Source organism: Geotrypetes seraphini, chromosome 3 (assembly GCF_902459505.1).
Source record: "Geotrypetes seraphini chromosome 3, aGeoSer1.1, whole genome shotgun sequence".
Classification (NCBI taxonomy): Eukaryota; Metazoa; Chordata; class Amphibia; order Gymnophiona; family Dermophiidae; genus Geotrypetes; species Geotrypetes seraphini.
Genome location: NC_047086.1, coordinates 230,047,962 through 230,071,465, shown reverse-complemented (window position 1 = coordinate 230,071,465; position 23,504 = coordinate 230,047,962). Strand labels below are relative to the sequence as shown.

At 44.0% G+C, this 23,504-nt stretch overlaps 1 protein-coding gene across 31 annotated transcripts in view; it reads left to right on the top strand.

The window, feature by feature from the left end:
* Positions 1-23,504, top strand: part of NACA (nascent polypeptide associated complex subunit alpha) — a 120,635-nt gene that overhangs the window by 51,392 nt on the left and 45,739 nt on the right. For 10 of the 31 annotated variants that reach the window (XM_033939362.1, XM_033939357.1, XM_033939354.1 and 7 more), the window contains 2 exons: positions 1,856-1,933; positions 3,764-3,841. The exons of 7 other annotated variants lie outside the window; for them this stretch is intronic. In XM_033939362.1, the coding sequence (XP_033795253.1) occupies positions 1,856-1,933; positions 3,764-3,841 (156 nt within the window). The remainder of the gene's footprint in view (positions 1-1,855; positions 1,934-3,763; positions 3,842-23,504) is intronic. 14 more of the 31 variants (XM_033939360.1, XM_033939359.1, XM_033939358.1 and 11 more) reach the window with 2 other exon arrangements.

Below are 23,504 nucleotides of genomic sequence, written 5' to 3'. Positions count from 1 at the left end.
CCTGGTCTTTTGTTCTGTTGTTTTGACAACACCCAGGTCAGGATGTCAGAAGGAGGTGTTGAAGAAAACCGGCTTCCAGTTCCTTTGATGTTGTTTTGGCAATACTTGGGTCAAGGAGGTCAGAATGTCAGATAATTGTTCGGTTTCTCAGTCCTTTTGATGTTACTGGCCTCTTAGTAAGACAGCTGGTCCTGGTCTTTTGTTATCTGTTTTGACAACACCCAGGTCAAAGAGGTACTTGTTTGGTTTCCCATCTGTCTTTACTGATGTTATTTGAGCGGCACGCATGCAAAGGAAGTCAGGATCTCAAATAAGCAAGCTTTACTGTCCCTTTGAGATCAAGGTAACACTCAGGACAAAGAGGTCAGATAAGCAGACTTGAGGATACATGTCAGTAATATGTTGAGGATACATGTCAGTAATATGTTGAACATGTCAGTAATATGCTGAGGCATAACAATCTGCTGTGGAGTTTCCAAGTTTTAGTGAAGACTTGCTATACCGCAAATTGGAGGATCAGCTAAGCGGTGTACAAAGCTAAAATAAGGCATAGAGAGTGGTATTTAAACAATAGTAAAAAGAAAAGATAAGAGGTAAGGAGGATATACTGAACTACAATTTGTGCCATAATAGGACAGTGGGAGAGCTGTGAGTCAGATTGGGGGAGATAGGTGCATCCTGTAGATGCCTCCCTGTAGATGCCTCCCTGATGAATAAGAAACTTCATAGGGCAAGTACCATATTTGCTGGCATATGGGATGCACTTTTTCCCCTCAAAATACGCTTAATATGGGGTGCGTCTTATGTGCCAGTAATCAAAATTATGAGTTGAAATTTCAGTCAGTCTAAAACTTCTGGTTTATATTAATACGCCGTCGCATTTTCTGCTCTCTCTCGGATGCCTTGAGATCTCACAAGTACACACTGTACACACGTCATATTTCTGCTCTCGGATGCTGAGAGGTCTGCGTCACATTGTTTCTGGTTTTGAGGATGAAGATTAAAAAGTACCTAACTACAGTTTTCCCTAGTTATATTTTTTGTAGACATAAATAACTAAAATTACTACAGTAAATCATTATGGAAATTTATGAAAAAATGTAGAATTTTTTTTTCTTTAATGTGTATAAAAAAGGGGGGTGCATCTTATATGCCAACAAATACGGTAAATGCTTCTGTTTAAAAAAATATTCAGCTGCAACTTAAAATTTTCACAGGGAATTGTTCTGATGGAGGTATAAAGGGAGCTTGGAAACTATTGGGTTAGAGAGAGAAAAAGATGATGGTTACTGTGGATGATGGGCAGTCTGGCTGGGCCATTTGGCCTTTATCTGCCATCATGTTTTTCTGTTTCTTTGATAACTGTCACTGACTTGAAATTTTCCATAGGAGAGGCTTATTTAATAAAAGGTGCTTTTGTTTGGGGGGGGGGGGTTCTTTTAATAAATGATAGTTGGTTTTCATGACAAGTTTTTATTCATTGGGTTTATGCAGCAGTAGTGACACACTATTCTGAAAGAGGAAAAAGGTTATTTGATACCTTCTGGTTTGGGTATAATATTTTCTTGGGGAGCCCTTTTTACGTGTCACTCTGTATAAATATGCTACTTTTTAAAGTGATGAGAAAAATTGACCTTTTCAGAATTCTTACTTTCTACCTTTTGAAAACTAAGACTCGCATTCACAGAGAAGCTAAATAATCTTGCTTTTTATAACAAATCCTTTAACAATTTCATAGCCTTCATTCCTTTATTGGAATGATTCTTGTAGATTTCCTTCAAGATGGTCTTATTGACAAGCTTTAATAATAAGTGGTTTGGAAAAATTGATGTAACCCTTCCTGCTCTTACTTTAGCTCCCATTGTTCCTTCTTCTCCTGGTGCTCTTGAAACACCTGCAAGTCCTGTTTCTGCTCCTTCAGTTCCTGCTTCAGGTACACTGAATGCACCTACTGTGTTCATAACCCCTGTGTCTTACTAAAATGATTTGCAATGAGGTAAACTAATAACTGTGTTACATGAGACACATTAACCCAATTTCTAGAATATTTTGGAAGGTGTAGTGAAGTGGTGGTGTGGTCTTATTGGCTTTTAAATGCATGTCTATTATCCATTGAGATGAAAATAGTCTTTTTGCTGTGTTTGAGTACTCCCAGCTTTGGAACAAATTCTGTGTGGCATGGAAAACACTGGAATACTAAAGTGAGACACATGTGGCTGCCTGTTGTCTGACATGTATGAAAGGCATGACACTTTGCTGCTGTCTCCTTCTTGCTGGCTTTCCCAGTTTTGGCTTATGTTTGTGTACAGTAAGCAACAGGAAAGTTCAGGAAAGAGTCTGAGCATATGCACCATTATGTTCCACCTCTGGAGGGGAGTCCAGGCATTCAGTAGAGCTGACAACTGGGGATTTGTTACCTGAGGCAGACTAGTTTTTAGAGGCACCTTTTTTGACAAGTGGCAGGAGGAGCTGTAGGCTTCAACTTGGTAACTCATCTTCTCAGCCCTGATGGAAAGATGGGAAAGTTCTCCTGCTTTCATCAATTGAGTAGGAAGCTATTTTCAATATAAATGAACAGGTTACTGTAATCAAAGGCCTGCTTTTTTCCCCAAAATTGGCCTCAGTCTGTTGCCTTAACTCCTCAGTAAAAAGCTTTATTGGAAAGACTTGGGAATAATGTCAGATATTTTTGTTATGACATGGATGGTAAATGGTATATGTCTGAGACAAAACAGTAATAATTCAAGAAAGTTCCTTTCAGATTTTCACAGCTAAGGATCCTCTAGGTTTATCCCAAAAAAGCCAAATCAACTTGAGTCTATGGTATTGTATCAGGAATGAGATTGTATCATATATGGCAGAAAAAAGACAATGGGTAGCTACTTGCTGAGGACAGTTTTGGGTATATAAAAGCTTCCATCCATACCAATGTGATCTATAGATGTCCAACTCGGAGAAATGGAAGAGTTTTTGTAAGATACAGGGAAGGAGGGAATGTAGGGATAAATGATGTTGCAGGGAGTCTTCAGCCTACCAGGTATAAATTTGGAGTGTCCTAGCTGCAGAATTAATAAGTAGAGAATGCACATACTTTTTCAGGGGCTATTAATTGCTTATTTTATCTGACTTTTGGTTTAAGGTGGTGTTTACAAGTTTAAAAAGCTGTATAACTTTAGCTAACTGTAGCGAGGATATGGCGATAGATTTGGGGTTTTTTTTAAATTCAATCTTATTATGAATCAGTATAGGGTTCTGTAGCACTGACTAGAAGCTTGAATGTTAAATCCTCACAGGCACCTAGTAAAAGGAGAGTAAGTAATACAAAGAAAACAGCTGTGCTTTTTAGAAAAAGTAACATAGGTAGATAGGTAGGCACCATATAAAAGGATTGGAAGTTAGTACTGCTGCTCACAGGGTTTATCCTTAGATTATCTCTTTGCTGCTTATTTAAATGAAAATCTTCACAAACTGAAAATTGACTTTTTGTGTACATAATACAATATAAGACACACATGAATTAGCAGAATCTGATTGTGCCACTGAATATATTCAAGAACAGTTAGGAAACCAGGGCCTTGCTTATGATCTCTTCTTAACTCATCCCTTGGAATTAATTGTTTCTATGCATAAGACTTTTTAAAATGGTTCCCTTTTAGAGGGTGAGAATGCCTGTAGAGATCTTAACTGCAGAACAAAATAGTGTTTGCTATTATGCTTGGCATTGGAACAGTTTCTCTGTAACTCCTTCTTGCTCTTACTTTAGCTCCCGCTGTTCCTTTCCCTCCTGGTGCTCCTGAGGCACCTGCAAGTCCTGTTTCTGCTCCTTCAGCTCCTGCTTCAGGTACATAGTATGCTGACTTGTCCATAACCCTTGTGTTTACTCACAGCACTTTTATAGTGACAGATCACACTCTGATGCTGGTCTTCCATGGGTTATGGATATAGCTTATGATTTAACTGCTTTGAAAGATCTTCTAGTACTTTTGTTTAAGCATGGTAAGTTTCATAAGTACAAAGAACTAGAAGTTATTGCTGACCAAAATATAGCAGTTTATTGCATTTGATATACCACCTGCCTATGACTTTTATGAGTGAGGACAGTGTGTTTGAAGTTTTGGTGGGCAGATGTGCGTGGTTGGTTGCAGATTTTTGGTTTTAGTTTGGGTTTTTTTCCCCCCTTTGGGATTTTAGCTTACAGTATTTTTTTTTGTTAAGTCGCAGTGTGGTTTGTATGGGGTTCTATATTTTATTTATTTTTTTTTTTTTTCATACACTGGAACAGATGCAGTTTATCTATAAAGGTGTGACTTACTAGACAGATTTTTTGGTTAGTAGATAGAAGGGCATAATCGAAAGGGACGTCTTAAAGTCAGTTTACATCCATCTCGCATGTCGTCCAAAGTTAAAAAGAGCCTAAGACACATTTTCGAAAGACGTCCAACTTTTTTTTTTTTTACTTTTGAAAATCGTCTAATTATACGTCCTGCCGATCTGATTGTCCAAGCCGCTAAATCGTCTATCTTTATACCACATTTCCGTCCAACTTTCCGTCCAAGTCCAAAACGCCTAGAACAAGCCCTGTTGGGATGTGGGAGGGGTCTGCAAAGTAATGAACACCCAGACATGCCACCTAAATAGTGGGGTACCTTATAGGGCACTACTGAACTTCACAAAAAGGGTGCCATGGCTTCTCCTCCCTACAGCTCCCTTATAAGTCACGGTGAGCCCACCTCCAGAATCCCCTAGACCCACTTATCTACCACCCCAATAGCCCTTATGGCTCCAGGAGCCACTTATATGCCAGTAAAAAAGGGTTTTGGGGGTGTATAGGGCAGTGCACATGTTTAAGTAACAATGCAGTGATTACAGGGGCTTATGGGCATGGGTCCTCCTCTCTATGGGTGCCTAACCCACCCCCCAGATGACTTAAGCTGCCTCTGGGCTGGACGACTAGGCTTTCCTATGCCAGGCGGCCAGGTGATAATGGTACGGAGGCTGAAATTTAAAGTTATGAATAAAATTTTTATAGGGGTGGGGGGCTTGGTGATCACTGGGGTGTAGTGTGTGAGGGTCTGTGTTATGTGTTTGAAGTGCTTATCTGGTGAGTTTAGGTGGGTTTTTATGACTTAGACCATGTTTTACATGGTTTAAGTCACAACGTCCAAGTTCCGTCTAAGCTCTGTTGTAAAACTTTTGGTTTTACATGCTGTACGACTTAAGTCTAAGACGGCCCACGTCCCGCCCAACTCCCGCCCTCATCACGCCTCCCGAAACGCCCCGTTTAGCTTTGGACGTTGAGCGGCACTTTGAAGGCCTAGGTCATTTAGAAATCCGTCCAAAAACCCGTTTTTATTATCGGCACTTGGATGTTTTTGAGAAATGTTCGTCCAAGTGCCGACTTAGGCCGTTTTTTGGCCGTTTTTGTCTTTCGATTATGAGCCCCATACTGTATATGACCTTTACCTCACATGCAGATTTCTGGGTTGGGTTCATTTTCCCTCCCACATGTTAACTGCCTTTCCCCCCCCCCCTTTGGGTCTCCTGGTAGCAGCAACAAGAAACACATGGCAGGTGCAGGGATGTGTGTGTGCTGCCGCTTGCTTGGCTGATCCCAGAAACAGGAAGTTACATTAGAGCTTGTAACTAGAGAGTTGCACAGGGACAGACATCCCGCCCATCAGAATCTCCTCCATTCTTGCCCCCATAAAAAGCAGCAATTACTTCTGACAGTTTTGATTTTAGTTTTAATTGAGTTTTATAGAAAACTAGCTGATGCCCCGGAGTTGCACGGGTATTTAATTATAGCAATGACACTGTAAATGGATTCAAATAAAGATACTTTATAGTGGTGAATGAAATTATTTTTTTACAGCTTTATAAAAAGTACAATATTCAAATTATAATGTGAAATATTTGACAAAATGAATACAATACAACAAACACAAAACTTGATTATAAACAACAATTTTAGTTTCACCTCCAGGAGACCCCCAGAACATATCACCCCAGGTAGTGAGGGATCTGCATATCAAGTTTCATTCAAATCGGTCAAGCCGTTTTTGATTTACTGTGAGAATGGCAGCTGTTTACATTTTTTCCATTGATATGAATGGGTGAAATCTGATTTTCTGTTTTTAGCTCCGCCCACGTGTGCAGGTGGGCCGCGAGACCCCCAGAACATATCACCCCAGGTAGTGAGGGATCTGCATACCAAGTTTCGTTCAAATCGGTCAAGCCGTTTTTGAAGTACTGTGAGAATGGCAGCTTTTTACTTTTTTCCCATTGACATGAATGGGTGAAATCTGATGTTCTGTTTGTAGCTCCGCCCACGTGTGCAGGTGGGCCGAGAGACCCCCAGAACATATCACCCCAGGTAGTTGGAATTACTGTGAGAATGGCAGCTTTTTATATTTTTTCCATTGACATGAATGGGTGAAATCTGATTTTCTGTTTGTAGCTCCGCCCATGTGTGCAGGTGGGCCGCGAGACCCCCAGAACATATCACCCCAGGTAATGAGGGATCTGCATACCAAGGTTCGTTCAAATCGGTCAAGTCGTTTTTGAATTACTGTGAGAATGGCAGATTTTTACATTTTTTCCATTGACATGAATGGGTGAAATCTGATGTTCTGTTTGTAGCTCCGCCCATGTGTGCAGGTGGGCCGCGAGAGCCCCAGAACATATCACCTCAGGTAGTGAGGGATCTGCATACCAAATTTCGTTCAAATCGGTCAAGCCGGTTTTGATTTACTGTGAGAATGGCAGCTGTTTACATTTTTTCCATTGACATGAATGGGTGAAATCTGATTTTCTGTTTGTAGCTCCGCCCACGTGTGCAGGTGGGCCGCGAGACCCCCAGAACATATCACCCCAGGTAGTGAGGGATCTGCATACCAAGTTTCGTTCAAATCGGTCAAGCCGTTTTTGCGTGATCGCGGCACATACACACACACACACATACATACACACATACATACCTCCGATTTTATATATATATATATATATATATATATATATATATATATATATATATATATATATATATATATAGATTCAAAACAGTCAGACATCTGCCAGAACAGGCATAAAAACCAATACCCCTTCTCCCTCCCTCTCCCCTGTCGGGTGGTGTTGGCATATCAACAAAATGCTATGCCAAAGAAGTAGAGTTAAGGCAGAATTTGAACAGAAAGAAGATGCCCGGTGCAGCAATTCTCCCCTTCCTCACTTTTTTTTTTTTTTATTACATATTTAATGTTGGTACCTGCTGGGCTGAAGCAATTTAATGCAAGGTAGTCTGGCTCCGGAGCTGCAGTTATACTGCCCAGTCTCTTCCGCGCTCTTCTGCACAGCTGCAGTGAGTGGTGGCAGGCTTAAGCCAACAAGATTCTTGAGGGGAGGTCTCACACCAAGGCTCACTACTGGGAGAGCTCTGCACATCCACCAGTCTGGGAGCACTTCTACAAGGAAATGCTCATGATTGGCCATCAAGCTCCAGCTCTGTCTCTCTAATTGGTGGATGTACAGAGCTCTCCCATGTGAGTGTCAATCAGCAACTGGTGCGCTGAGGGATCGAAGAAGCTTAGAGAGAACATTGGAGCAAAGGTAGGCTGGCATTTCTGTGGGAGTCCCGGGGACCTAGGGGGGATCCCCACAGACCTATTGGGGATTCCTGTAATTTCCCGTTCCCGTGCAGATCTCTACTTGTAACATCCTGTTACTGGAACAGAACAAGCAGGCAGAATCCCGACATCTGTCTTATGCTTGCTATTGCTGTGGCAGCCACCATGTAAATCCACAGGAGTGTAGGTCGGTGAACAAGCGGGGGGAGCGGAAAGGGAGATAGATGAAGCAGTGCAGCATGAGGAATGAGGAGAAATGGGCCAGTGCTGAATAATAATGGTACAGTGAAGTGGAGAGATGGGCTGATACTGGTTGGTGGGAGAGCAGGAGACAGAGGTACGTATAGTACATCCTAATTTTTCCCTTGCTGAGTATTGGTCAAAGAAACTTTATAACCTAAAAAATACAGTTATCCCAGGATAAGCAGGCAGCATATTCTTAACTGATGGGTGATGGCACCGACGGAGCCCTGGTACGGACAATTTTAGAGTGATTGCACTCTAAGAACTTAGAAAGTTCTAGTTAGGCCGCACCGCGCATGCGCAAGTGCCTTCCCGCCCGACGGAGGCACGCAGTCCCCAGTTTCTTAGTTTCCGCGGAGCTAAGAAGACGCGTGTTTTTCAACGGCTGTTGAAATCTTTTCGCTTGCCTTCCCGCTCGTGTATTTTTTCTTCAAAAAAGTTCTTCTTTTTTCCTAAACTTCCCGACTTAAAAAAAAAAACCCCCACAATTTTCTTTTATTTTTCTGCGGGTTCGCCCCAGCGGGGCCTGTTGTCATCATCGAAGCCTCCGCTTTTGATTTGGCGGAGGCCATGTTCACCTTCATGCCCCCTCAGCCAGGATTCAAAAAGTGCCAATAGTGTGCGCGTCCCATCTCGTTGACCGACCCGCACAATTGGTGTCTGCAGTGCTTGGGTCTGGATCACAGGGCTTCCACCTGCACCCGTTGTGCTACTCTGAAGAAGCGCACTTTAAAAAACAGGCAGCTTCAGCAGAAAATCCTTTTCGGTGCCGAAATGACTGATCCCTCGGCATCGACACCGGCGTTGGCAGCTTTTCAACCGGCTCCCACTTCATCGTCGCCGCGTGGCACTGCTCCAGCGTCGCACCCTCCAGTTAAGCCGGCTAAGAAGCCTTCCTCCTTGGAGCGTCCTCCGGTCGCTGTGGCAGAGTCCAGTCCTGCCGACCTCAAGGCGCCCCCGTAAACGCTCCGCCCCTATAGAGGTGAATGCATCCTCCTTGGCCTCCTCATCCTCTGGGCGTCGAGCAGCACCGCAGGTACCGCAGAAAAAGAAAGCGATACCAGTGCCTTCTTTGGATGACCGTATTGCGGCTGTCCTTCAAGTCCAACTTAAGGAGCAATTGCAGCAACTCCTTCCTGCTCTGTTGGCACCGAACCTTCCAGTCCCGGTCCGGTCTGAGCCGCCGGTACCGACCATGGAGCAGCCGCTATTGTCGGCTTCCACTCTTTCGGTATCGGTCCATTCTGCCTCTTCGACTTCCATGCCAGTACTATCTGCGAAGCCAAGAGGTTTTCATCAGGCTGTTCAAACAACTGAGCCCTTACTTATGTCCGATCAATCTCGACATCGGCAACCTTTAACTTCTCCAGGTGCCACCTCCTTGCGTTCCGGGAAGTCGGTACGCAAGACCCAACACGCTGAGCCTTCGACACCGGACTCCCGGGGTCGTGTTTCTCAGGTACAAGATCCTGATCTCTGGGATGACTCTGAAGAGCCCTTACTCTCTGAGGATGAGGTTTCTTCGGGTGAGGAGGACCCCTCTCTGCGAGAACCTTCTTCTAGGCCGGAACATTCCTCCTTTACATCTTTTTTAAAGGAGATGTGCGAGTCTCTTTCAATTCCTTTGGAGGCTGAATCCAAGAAATCTAAGGCATTCCTTGACGCTTTGGACTTTGATCAACCTCCAAAGGAATTTCTTAAATTGCCTCTCCATGATATTTTGAGGGAGACTTTCTATAAAAATCTTGAGACTCCCTTGACCATTCCTGGGGCCCCTCGAAAATTGGATTCCTTATATAAAGTCATCCCAATTCCAGGCTTTGACAAACCTCGGCTCCCGCATGAGTCTTTATTGGTTGAGTCCACTCTCAAAAAGTCTGCGGATGCTAGTGTCTATGCTTCGGTCCCTCATGGCAGAGAGGGAAAGGCCATGGATAAATTTGGCAAGCGTTTATACCAAAATGCTATGCTTGCCAACAGATCCGGTAATTATGCCTTTCATTTTTCCTTTTATATGAAGCACCTCATTCAGCAACTGGCTTCTTTTGAAAAATACTTACCTGACAGAAAACTCTCTGCTTTCCGCCAATGCTCTTCCAGTCTCTTGCAGCTCAGAAAATTCATGGTTCGTTCCATCTACGACACTTTTGAACTCACCTCGAGAGCTACCGTGATGGCTGTGGCTATGCACCGTCTGGCTTGGCTTAGAGTTTCGGAGCTTGATATCAACCACCAAGATCGCCTTGCTAATGCTCCATGCTTCGGGGATGAGTTATTTGGTGATTCTCTCAATTCCACCACACAGAAATTGTCGGCCCATGAGACTCGCTGGGACACTTCTCAAGAACAAGAAGAAGCCTCCACCTGTCCGGCCCTTCCGCCAACAATCGGCCTATCAGCGCCGTTACTCTGCTAGACCTTTACCATCTGCTCCTCAACAACCTAGATGCCAGCATCAGCAGCAACGCCAACAGCCTCGTGCACAATAGCAGCAACAAGTGAAGCCTCCGGCACAACCGAAGTCCACTCAACCCTTTTGACTTCATTCTCCAGGGCCTAGCCAGTCTTCTACCATCGACCCTTCTACCTCAACCCATAGGAGGCCGTCTTTCTCTTTTCATCAGCCGTTGGGAGACCATTACTTCAGACCAGTGGGTTCTAAACATCATTCGCCATGGCTATTCTCTCAACTTTCAGACTCTCCCTGGCAAAAGTCCTCCAAAAGAGTCTGCTTTGAACACCCCTCAGTTCTCCCTCCTTCTTCAGGAGGTCCAATCCCTTCTTCTGAACGCCATAGAGGAAGTTCCTCTAGATCAGAAGGGGCAGGGATTCTACTCCCGCTATTTTCTGGTCACCAAAAAACCCGGAGACCTCAGACCCATTCTAGATCTCCGAGATCTCAACAAATGCTTGGTCAAAGAAAAGTTCAAAATGCTTTCTCTGGCCACACTTTATCCTCTTCTCACTCAGGGCAACTGGCTATGCTCCCTCGATCTCAAGGAGGCCTACACTCACATCCCGGTCAATCTGGCCTCCAGACACTATCTCCGCTTCATGATCAATCGTTGTCATTACCAGTACAAAGTGTTACCCTAAGGTCTTGCCTCCTCTCCCAGGGTATTCACCAAGTGTCTCATCGTGGTGGCCGCTGCGGACCCTGTTCAAGCTCAAGAGGGAACGAGCCACCATGATTCTCATCGCTCCTCGGTGGCCCAGGCAGCATTGGTTCTCCCTTCTCCTTCAACTCAGTTCCAGGGAGTCCATACTTCTTCCACTGTTTCCTTCTCTGCTTACTCAACATCAGCAGTCCCTCCTACATCCCAACCTACAGTCTTTGCACCTGACAGCTTGGTATCTCTCGGGCTGACCTCGGCTCATTCACTTCTTTCTCAGCCTGTCCGTTCTATTCTTGATGCTTCCAGGAAGCCGGCCACTCTTCAATGCTATCAACAGAAGTGGACCCGGTTTTCTTCCTGGTGCCTTCTGCATCATCATGATCCAACTTCGCTAGCAGTAGAACTAGTGTTGGATTATCTCCTTTCTTTGTCTAACTCTGGTCTTAAATCTACTTCTATCAGAGTCCACCTCAGTGCCATTACTGCTTTTCATGAGCCAGTTCAAGGAAAACCTCTTACTGCTCATCCTTTGGTTTCCAGATTCATGCGGGGATTTTTCAATGTGAAACCTCTCAAGCCACCTCCTGTGGTCTGGGATCTTAATGTGGTTCTTTCCGCCTTAATGAAGCCTCCTTTTGAACCATTGGCTACAGCTCATTTCAAATTTCTCACTTGGAAAGTGGTCTTCCTTATTGCTCTCACCTCTGCCAGGAGGGTCAGTGAATTGTATGCACTAGTTGCCGATCCACCTTTCACAGTCTTTCACCATGACAAGGTGGTTTAGCGTACACATCCAAAGTTCCTCCCTAAGGTTGTATCTGACTTTCATCTTAACCAGTCCATTGTCCTGCTGTATTCTTCCCGAAACCTCATTCTCATCCTGGAGAACAGGCTTTGCATACTTTGGACTGTAAGCGTGCTTTGGCTTACTATTTAGAGCGCACTATGCCTCACAGATCGTCTCCCCAACTTTTTCTGTCCTTTGATCCAAATAAGTTGGGACATCCTGTTTCTAAACGTACGTTATCCAATTGGCTTGCTGTTTGCATCTCGTTCTGTTATGCTCAGACCGGACTGCCACTGGAAGGTTCTGTCACGGCCCATAAGGTTAGAGCTATGGCAGTGTCTGTAGGTTTCCTCAGATCAACTCCTATTGAGGAAATCTGCAAGGCTGCTACTTGGTCCTCAGTTCATACTTTCACATCTCATTATTGTCTGGATGTATTCTCCAGACAGGATGGACACTTTGGCCAATCTGTTTTTACAACATTTATTTTCCTAATGGCCAACCTTCCCTCCATCCCTCTTTTTGTTAGCTTGGAGGTCACCCATCAGTTAAAAATATGCTGCCTGCTTGTCCTGGGATAAAGCACAGTTACTTACCGTAACAGGTGTTATCTAGGGACAGCAGGCAAATATTCTTACGTCCCACCCACCTCCCCGGGTTGGCTTCTTAGCTGGCTTATCCTAACTGGGGACTGCACGTCCATCGGGCGGGAAGGCACTCGCGCCTGCGCGGTGCGGCCTAACTAGAACTTTCTAAGTTCTTAGAGTGCAATCACTCTAAAATTGTCCGTACTGGGGCTCCGTTGGTGCCGTCACCCATCAGTTAAGAATATCTGCCTGCTGTCTCTGGGTAACACCTGTTACGGTAAGTAACTGTGCATTATCTTGAACCTGCCTGTACTGGTTTTTGGCACCATTTTGCTATATTCTTCATTTGCATCTACTTAAATTCTTCCATCTTTCCCTTCTGCTCCCTCTTGTATAGCTTCCCTTTTAACCTAGGATATGCAAGCAGCATATTCTCATGTGTGGGTGATGTATGTTTGTTTTGTTTATTTAAAAACTTTATATACCGCATAACAGCCTAAAAAAGTCATCCACAGATCCTGGTACGGCCAGTGCAAAAAATATACGGTTACTTTAAAATTTTCAAAGTCTCAAGACTGCCCATACTGTGCATGCGCAGGTGCCTTCCCGCCAGACGGCTTGCAGGACCATCAGTTTTCCACAGAGCTGACAGCTACCTCGCTTGCAGTTTCTACCCAAGTGCGCTGAAGTTGAATATTTTTCTACCTTCCCATTCTTATTTTCTTCATGTTTCTTCAAATTTTTTTCTTTCTCCCTTTATTTCCTACTCAGTTAAAAAAAAATTTTCATTTTTCTAATTTTTTGATGTTGGATCTTCGAGCACCTCGGAACATGTTTTTCAGGCTGAAAACATTGACCAATTTTCTGTATTCTGTTTACTTAATCTCCCTGGACAATTTAGTCCTTTGACCTCGTGTTGGCGGTCTTCTCATCGATGACCAAACAGTCAAGTGGTTTTAAGCAGCACACTTGGTGTAGCAGGACCATCTCGGCCACTGACCCCCATAGTTGGTGCCTTGGCCCTGCCCATCACCCCAAGTCCTGCTCCCGCTGCTCCATGCTGCAGAAAAGATCTCTAAAGTTGAAGCAACTGTAACACAAAAAACTCTTCGGTTCCACCTCTGCAACATCAACAGTCTGTCGCCACAAATAGGGATGCCCAAAAAACATCTTCTGCTCCGGTACAAACACTGGCTTTGACGCTGAGGTCTTTCTCCACTGTCGTGGGGGGAGTTGACTAAAAGGCTAAGAAATACAAGCATTCCTCCACCACTTTGCCATCCCTTTGTGTCATATCAGACTTTGACACCTTCAATGCATCAAGAATCATCGAATCAAAAACCCGATCTCTGTCCTTTCAAATAGTGTGTCCCCTGAGGCCTGCCTCTTCACTGAAGTCACCAACACCTCAACGCCAGAAGCAGCCTGCACCATCTGTACCGACAACAGCTTTGGTACCATTCACAACCAGATTAGGGAACTGGTGCAATGGACTGTGGTCCTCCAGTCACACCAGAGCCAGGTACTGACCATGACATCTTCAGGGTCAGCCCAGTCCGACCTGCACTAGCATCATGCCTTGAGAGCCAGATATCATACTCTGTACCAATATCACTCAGTACCCAGACACCATTCTTCATCCAAGGATCATAGTTCTCCAGCTGGTACAGATGCCCCTCAACATCTAAGAGACATGATCGGCGCTCTCCTAGACACTATACTCAATATTTACCAGCTTCACACAGGCATTCTCCTCGACACCCATCGTGCTCACCTTCACCTGGGCATCTGGATCAGTATGACTCTGACCTGAGTCAACATTCTTCTGACATGTCAGATCCATTTGCTGCAGAATCCCATGGCTTAGTCTGGTCCATCCCCTCCAACTCCTTGGAGAAAATCTCCACCTGAGAGCTTATTCACCAGGTTTATCAGGCAAATGGGCCAATCTCTTCCAATCAAGATAGAATTGCAGATCGAGTCTTGAGCAGAGCTCTTTGATGCCTTAGTTTTTAAGGACTGGCTAAAAGATTGCTTCATACTCCCTTTTCACAACCTTGTGAGGGATGCCATGGTAAAAACAACAACTGGGAATCGCCCCTTTTAATACCTGTGACTCCATGCAAGATTCTTTTTATAGAATTTAGTCTTGCTCAGGATCTAACAAACCACAGCTACATCAATTTCTCCTGGTTGAGCCTGCCTTAAAGATAAATAGCTCCAGAACATATGCCAGTGCACTACCAGGCAGAGAGGGAAGAACTCTGGATAAATTTGGACGCCAGGTTTTCCAGAGCACAATATTAACCAGTAGAGTTCTCGGTTATAACTTCTGTATGACATTCTGCATGAAACAGCTCGTACAAAAATTGCCTGATTTCAAACTATATCCCTGACTGTGATCTATGTGATTTTCAATATTACCAATAATCTACTAGAGATTAGGAAATACATGGTTCGCTCTGTCTTCTGAAGTGAAAGGCTGCTACTTTACCTCACCGGAATTCCGATGTGATACAAAAAAAACCCCAAAATAAAACTCCACAAGATTACATTGTATATTCCAAAGCAAATAAATTTTTATTCTAGTAATAAGTATTATAACAGCATTTGTCAAATCAAAAATCAGTTTGGACATATACAATGGAGAGGAAAAAACCTCATACGAACAGTATGTAAGCATGGCGCAGTCTCTCTAAAGAAACTGCCAGGACATGGGGGTTTTATACAGAAAGTATCTTTTTCTCAGATCCTTCCCCTGGCTGGGAATATGTATCACCCTATTGGATAATCCAAATGCCTATCTAATCCTCTCCTAGTCCACACCTCCATTCTTCCCTGGGGGGCCCTGGACAGGTATAGCTTCTAGAACTTTCTTCTTCTTGAAGTTTCCATTCTTCACACGGGTACAGCTTCATTTTATCAGTTCTTAGGTTCCCGGATGATGGAGTGTCTCGCTGACTTGTATTTTTTTTTCTTTCAGCACTGTTCATTGTCTTTCCAGCACTGGTTGGTGTCCTTGAGAGAGTTCTCAACAAGAAATCTACACACTCGCAAACCACACATTAGCTTCTCCGCATCTGAACTAAAACCAGTTTGCAGAAGCCCGTGACTTCAGCAAAATATAGGAATAGGTCTCGCAACCTGTAAAAGTCTCCCATAGGCTCCTGTCATCTATCTCACTTCGATGCCTTTGTAGCATCCAGAACATCTGCTTGTATCCATTGCCATGTGGAGGCAAGTTTGGCTTTAGGTATCAGATCTCAATGTCAATGCACAAAAGAGGTTGGCTAATATTCCTTGTTTCAGAGATGAGCTATTTGGTGACAAAATTGAAGAGGCTACCCAAAAAATTAAATGCCAAGAAGGTTTCATGACTACTCTCTTTGACAAAAACATTTAAGCCTCATCAACTGCACATTATTATACTCCCAGAAGAGTCCTTTTGTATTTAAAGTGCAGATATAATCCACCCTCCACTTCCTCCAAAGCTCAATCTCTGATGTGACAAGAAACAGCAACAACGTCCACAAAAGTTGCAACCACAATCTCAACAAAAGACGCAACAATCTTTTTGACTCCACAAAGAGCTTAGCCAATATTCAGCAACTTCACTCTCTTCCCATTGAAGACCGTCTAATCCAGTGATTCTTAACCTTTTTTTGAGTCGTAGATTTCTTTAAGAATCTGATGAAAGCTATGGACCTCCTTCCCCAGAAATATTCACATAACACAACTTTGCATGCAATGAATATAATGTGCTTTATTTTATTGAGATTTGATTGTTTACTTTAAAGTTTAATAATACAATGTATGTCATGTATTAAACAATATAAAAACTGCACACAAACCAAAAATCCTCTTGTGCAAATTAAAACAGATCTACTACCAACAATCTTGGTAGTTATCCTATTGCCGTTTTTGGAAATTAAGACCACTTTGTTTGATAAGTTTATTACTTAGTGAGTTTTATTATTGAAATTCTATTTTACAAATATTTGTATTTTTTACTGTATTATTGTATTTCGCTGATTGTCCAGCTTTTTAGTGTAAACCGCCTAGAACTTTTGGTTATGGCAGTATAAAAGAATAAAGTTGTTATTATTATTATTACATCTACTCTCGTTATCTGTGAGAAAAATCAACATTATTATTGTGAGGCTGTATAGTGAATATAAATATTAATTTGTATCTGACCCTCATGGAACCCCTGCAACCCATCCATGGACCATAGGTTAAGAACCCTTGGTCTAATCCATTACTACCATAGGTGGGCCCTGATAACATCAGACAGTTGGGTCCCTCGAATAATCAAGCAAGGTTACTTTCCATCTTCAGAAAAGGCCCCCAGTCCATCCTCCAAGAGTTCTTTCATCTCCCACCAGGGTACTAGAGGTGATCCAGGAAATTATAGACTGATGAGTCTGTAAGTTCCGGGCATAAAGAATAAAATGACAGAACATATGAGAGAAAACAACATGGATTTAGTCAAGGGAAATCTTGCCTCACCAATCTACTGTATTTCTTTGAACATGGATAAAGTTGAGCCAGTTGATAGCGTATATTTGGATTTTCAAAAGGCATTTGACAGAGTATCTCATGAAAGACTTCTGAGGAAATTAGAAAGTCATAGGATAGGAGGTAGTCCTATTATGGATTAAGAACTGCTTGAAAAATAGAAAACAAAAGTAGGTTTAAATGGTTAATATTCTCCAGTGGAGAAGGGTAAATAGGGGGGGGGGGGTTCCTAGGGAGCTGTGTTGGAACTGCTGCTTTTTCCCACATTTATCAATGATCTAAAGATGGGAATAACTAGTTGGAATTACATTTTGCTGATGACTCAGTGTTCAATAGGAAGAGGATTGTGAAAAATTGCAAGAGGACCTTGTGAGACCGGGCATCAAAATGGCAGCTGACGTTTAATGTGAGCAAGTGATGCATATGGAAAAGAGGAACCCAAACTATAGCTATATGATGCAGGGCTCCATATTGGGAGTTGCTGCCTAGGAAAAGGATCTGAGGATACTTTGAAACCATTGGCTCAATGTTCGGCAGTGGTGGCTAAGAGAACAAATAGAATGTTAGGAATTACCAGGAAAGGAATGAAAAACAAATGTTATAGTGCCATTGTATCGCTCTGTGGTATGGCCACACCTAGAATACTGTTTGCGATTCTGGTCACTGTGTCTCAAAATAAAATGTAGCAGAATTAGAAAAGGTACAGATAAAAACAACAAATGAAAAAAGGGAGTGGAAAGGATAGATGTGAATCGCTTGTTTACTCTTTCCAAAAGTACTAGGACTAGGGGACATGCGATGAAGCTACAAAGTAGTAGATTTAAAAACAGACTGGAGAAAATATTTCTTTGCACAAAATGTTTAATTTAAACTCTTGAATTCACAACGAGCTCTCGGCTCTTCTTCAGCTAACACTATAGAAAAAGTCCTAGTGCCGGAGACAGGCAGGGGAGTCTGTTTCAAATATTTCCTCATACCGAAATAGACCAGAGGTGTATGCCCAATCCTAGACCTGTGAGTGCTCAGCAAGTACTTGAGGGAGAGGTTTCATATGGTCTCTCTGGGAGACCTTCTTCCACTGTTGGAAATGAATGATTGACTCTGCTCTCTAGATTTCAAGGAAGCTTACACCCACATTCCTATCTTCGTTTCCGAATAGGAATACATCACTTCTGATACAAGGTACTCCCATTTAGACTCTGTTTCAGCACCCAGAGTGTTCACAAAATGCTTAGTAGTGGTGGCTCCGCTTCGCTCATATGGCTTCCAGGTTTTCCCTTATCTAGACAACTGGTCGATAAGTTCCTATTCCACAGGCAGCACAAGTAGCAATCAAATCCACAGTGCATCTTCTGAAACTTCTGGGTTTTGCAATTACGAAAAGTCACACCTACACAAAGTTCTGGAATTCCTTGGAGCACTCCTAGGCACCACACAAGCCCATGCCTTTCTACCACAGCAGAGGCTCCAAAACCACCTTCAGATCTGCCAAACTGTCAGCTCACCAGACAGTTGCTGCACACCAAATGCTATGTTTGCTAGGTGACATTTCATCCACAGTTTTGTGACATCATTTGCTCATCTACACCTCAAGATTCCTCAGTGGACTCTGTTGTCCCAGTGTTCTCAGTTTTACAGAACATTATCTTTGAAGATTAAGTACCATCCGAACTTCATCAGTCTCTGCTCTGGTGGCTTTTCTGCATCAGTCTAACCAGAGGCCACATTTTTCAGACTCCAACTCATCAGAAAGTATTAACAGATGCATCCATGTTCAGATGGGGAATCCATCTAGAAGGGCTCCTGGAGCACCCAATAGAGACATTGCACACAAATCTCCTAGAGCTCCGAGCAATAACACCATTATTGAAATGGCTCCATTGGTAGTAGTTCTGATTCAGACAACCAAGTAGCCATGTACAGTGGCGTACCTAGGGTATGTGGCACCCGGGGCCCATCATTTTTTTGACACCCCCCCCCCATCTATATGAAAAATATGATTTTTAGTACCAATCTACATATCGCACCACAAGAGTGTACCTAGGAAAAGGCTGCATCTTAAACATTGCAGTGAGCACTAGAACACCAACACATACATTGTAAAACTAAACAAGCCAGATCCCGCACAGTCAATGGTCCTGTAGTCAATGCCAACTGAAAACTATGTCTTTTTCAGAACACACAGAACAGAGATACACCCTCGCCCAAAATGGAATAATCACAAACTAAAAATAGAAATATGTAGACAAAAGTTAAACTGATCCGCCAAGAAACCAGACCCTGGATACAATGCAACACCACAAAAAACAGTAACACATGTCCTCTAATACAGTGCAAAATATAAAGACAGTAGATGTAAATTTGAAAAAACTGATACATAACAATCACCACTTTATAAATTAACAAATAAAAATAAAACAAATAATGAGAAATAAAAAAATACCATTTTATTGGACTAATCCCCGTAAGCTCGGTCCCCATCCCCGCAAACCACCTGATTCCATCCACACAAGCCTTGAATTGTTTATATTAAAGTATAAAAAGAAACAATATTCTGTACAATTGTCAATTTATAAATCAGCGTCTTCTCCCCACTCTCTTCCCCATTTCCCTTCAGCATCCTCAGCCCACTCTCTCTCCACTTTCCTTCAGCGCACGCACATAAAAACAAGCAAGTAATTTTATATCATTTTCATTCTATTCATTCATAGAAATTAAAGTCTAGATAATGCCAGTCACATAACAAAACATGATTTTACAAAAATAATTCCCTGCAGTCAAGCCTGCAAGGATTACTAGATGTCTTTCAGCAGTTCCCCTCCCTCCCTCCCCCTTACCTTTGTGGCCAAGTCAAAATGATCTACCAACAATAAAATTTTAAAAACACAAAGCACGCTGTACGCAGAGAAAATGTTAATTATCATTTATATTCCGCGGGTTTTCAAAGAGGTCAAGGCAGATGACTTTATGCAATGTCACCTCAGTAACAACTATACAAAAATAGACAAATATTCCCCCTCCCTTTTTACTAAACTGCGATAGCAGTTTTTAGCGTAGGGAGCTGCGCTGAATGCCCCACGCTGCTCTCGACGCTCATAGGCTCCCTGCGCTAAAAAACTCTATTGCAGTTTAGTAAAAGGGGGCCATAGTGCAAAATATAGACAGCAGATATAAATTTTCAAAACGGACACATTTTGATCACTAAGTTGAAAATAAAATCATTTTTCCTACTTTTTTGTCTGGTGATTTCATGAGTCTCTGGTCCTTCTTCTGGTCCTTCTTCTTTCTCTCTCCCCCTGGCTCCCCTCTTTATTTCTGCCTTTCTTTCTCTCTCCTCCTGGCCCCCCTCTTTATTTCTGCCTTTCTTTCTCTCCCCTTGGTCCCCCTCTTTCTTTCTGCCTTTCTTTCTCTCTCCCCCTGGCCCTCCTCTTTCTCTCCCCCTTGACCCCCTCTTTATTTCTGCCTTTCTTTCTCTCCCCTTGGTCCCCCTCTTTCTTTCTGCCTTTCTTTCTCTCTCCCCCTGACCCCTCTTTATTTCTGCCTTTCTTTCTCTCTCCCCCTGGCCCCCCCTCTTTATTTTTTCCTTTCTTTCTCTCTCCCCCTAGCCCGCACAAAGCCATCGTGCCGATTTCTCCACTTCCACGATTCTTTCCCTACCCTCACCCCCAAGCCAGCAGCCGATTTCTCCCTGCTCCTTCCCCGATGTCCTGATGTCCTGAACTTCATCGGGCAGCAGCAGCATTCACAATTCACTGCTGTTGCCCGCTTCAGGCCTTCCTCTCTGTCGGGTCCTGTCTTCATGAAAACTGGAAGTAGGCAGGACCAGGCAGAGAACAAGGCCTGAAGCCGGCAACAGCAGCGAATTGTAAACGCTGCTGCTGCCCGAAGAAGGTAATGGAGCACCGAGGCAGTCCGCTTCTCCCCCCTCCCAGCCGAACCCCCGCTGACCCTCCTATCTCCCCCCCCCGTGAACCTTTCCGACCTTCCCAGCGAGAGCAGCAAACCTCCTTCGTGGCTTTCTCCTCCCTCTGCCGCGTTACTGATGACGTGCGGCAGAGGGAGGATAAAGCCGACGCTACTGGAGGGAGGTTTGCTGCTTTCGCTGGGAGGGTCGGAAAGGTTCACTTGGGGGAGGAGAGATAGGATGGTCAGCGGGGTTTCGGCTGGGAGGGGGGAGAAGCGGTCTGCCTTGGTGCTCCAAGGCCTGGCGCCATTACCTTTTTCGATAATGGCGCCGATGCTGCTTTCGCTGGGAGGGTAGGAGCGCGATAGGGACCGGGCCAGCTGTGCACCCCCCCCCTAAGGCGGCACCCGGGATGGACCTCCCCCTCGCCCCCCTTGGTACGCTACTGCCCTGGGGAAACAGCCTGCAACAAGATCGCGCGATGCCAGAGATCTTTGCCTGCTTCGGCTGTTTCCTCCGCCGCGGTCCCGCCCCTCCTCTGACATCAGAGGAGGGGCAGGACCGTGGCGGAGGAAACAGTCGAAGCAGGCAAAGATCTCTGGCATCGCGATCTTGCTGCAGGCTGTTTCCAGACGCGACACCCGGCGCAGGGGGGGTAACTGGACCGGACCGGGAGCACCCCCTCAGGGCTTGGTACCCGGGGCGGACCGCCCCCCCCCCGCCCCCCCCTTGGTACGCCACTGGCCATGTACTACATGAACAAATAAGGAGGTACAGGATCTTGCCATCTCTGCCAGCAAACAATTCAAATCTGGAATTGGGCAAGCACTCTCAACATCTTCCAAAAAGCAGTTTACTTAGAAGGAAAACACAATATTCTGATTGACAGGTTGAACAGACTTCTATAACTGCACGAGTGGGCTCTCAATTCCAACATTCTCCACTGGGTCTTCCAAGACTTGGGAATGCCAGAATTGGGACCTATTTGTGTCCCCCCTCCCCTGCGAATCACAAACTTCCACTATTTTACTTCAGAATCTACACTCCCAGTTGCCTGGAGTTGGACGCGTTTCTTCTCAACTGGCAGAACAAATTTCTTTATGCATTCCCTTCAATTCCTTTGTTAACAAAGATTTGTTTCAAGTGTCACCAGGAGCAAGCCAACATGATCCTAATAGCTCCTCGGTTGCCCCCTCTTCTCCTGCAATAAGTGTTTAGGAACCCATTTCTCTATCAACCTTTCCAACGTTGCTGATGCAGAACGAGGGCTTTCTTCTACATCCTAATCTTGACTCTTTAGCTCTCACAGAATGGTATCTGACCCCCCCCCCCCGCATCATTAGACCTTTCAGATTCTCAAAGCCAGTATTCTGATATTGAAGCTTCTAGAAGACACAACAATGTCATTTTAAATAGACATGCTTCACAACCTGGTGTAATCTCAAGATGCTTAATCCGGTTTTGTGTCCTAGTTTTAAGAACAGAGTTAGTGTAAGAGTTCAACTTGGTGCAATAACGGCATTTCATGCCTCTGGATAACAAACCTTATCACACCCCCATGATGTCTAGATTTATGAAGGGCCTTCACTCCAATCCTCCAATCAAGCCACCACCAGTGATAAGAACATAAGAAAAGCCTTACTGGGTCAGACCAATGGTCCATCAAGCCCAGTAGCCCATTCTTATGGTGGGCCAATCCAGGTTCCTAGTACCTGGCTGAAACCCAAGGAGTAGCAACATTCCATGCTACTGATCCAGGGCAAGCAGTGGCTTTCCCCCCATGTGTTTCTCAATAATAGACTTGTGGACTTTCCTCCAGGAAATTGTCCAAACCTTTCTTAAAATCAGCTACGCTATTTGCTCTTACCACAAGCTCTGGCAACATGTACCAGAGCTTAACTATTCTCTGAGTGAAAAAATATTTTCTCCTATTGGTTTTAAAAGTATTTCCCTGTAATTTCGTGTCCCCTAGTCTTTGTAATTTTTGATTGAGTGATTTGGGACCTTAATGTCATCTGTCCTTATGAAACCACCATCTGAGCCTCTTTCATCTACATCGTTGGAAGTTTCTAACCTGGAAAGTTGTATTTCTGCTCTGCATCACCTTGGCATGCCAAGTCAGCAAGCTTCAAGCTTGAGTTTTTACTATGAAAGTGGTTCTTCGCATCCATCCAAAATTCCTCCCTAAGGATGTCTTGGAATTTCACCTCAACCAGTCCGTTGTTACCTGTTTTCCTCCCCCCCCAGAAACCACATTCCATCCTGGTGAGGCGGCTCTAGATATCCTGGACTGTAAACACGCTCTTGATTAATACTTGGATCATACAAAATTTCACAGAACTTCACTCAGCTGTTCTGTCATTTGATCCTAACAGACTGGGAGCTCCCATTGCCAATAAAGCCATATCTACCTGGCTTGCGGACTGTATATCCTTTTGCTATGCTCGGGCTGGGCTAACTCTGGATGACCGTGTCGCATACACAGCAATGGCAACCTCAGTAGCTCATTTACGATTCACTCCCATTGAGGACATCTATAAAGCAGCTACCTGGTTCTCATTTCATACCTTCACATCTCACTACCGTTTGGAGAATTATTCCAGATGAGATAGTCAGTTTGACCAAGCAGTTCTACAAAATGTATTCTCTGTTTACAGGCCAACTACCCACCAACTCTGTAGTTCAGCTAGAGTCCTACAAGTGAGCATATGCTGCCTGCTTGTCCTA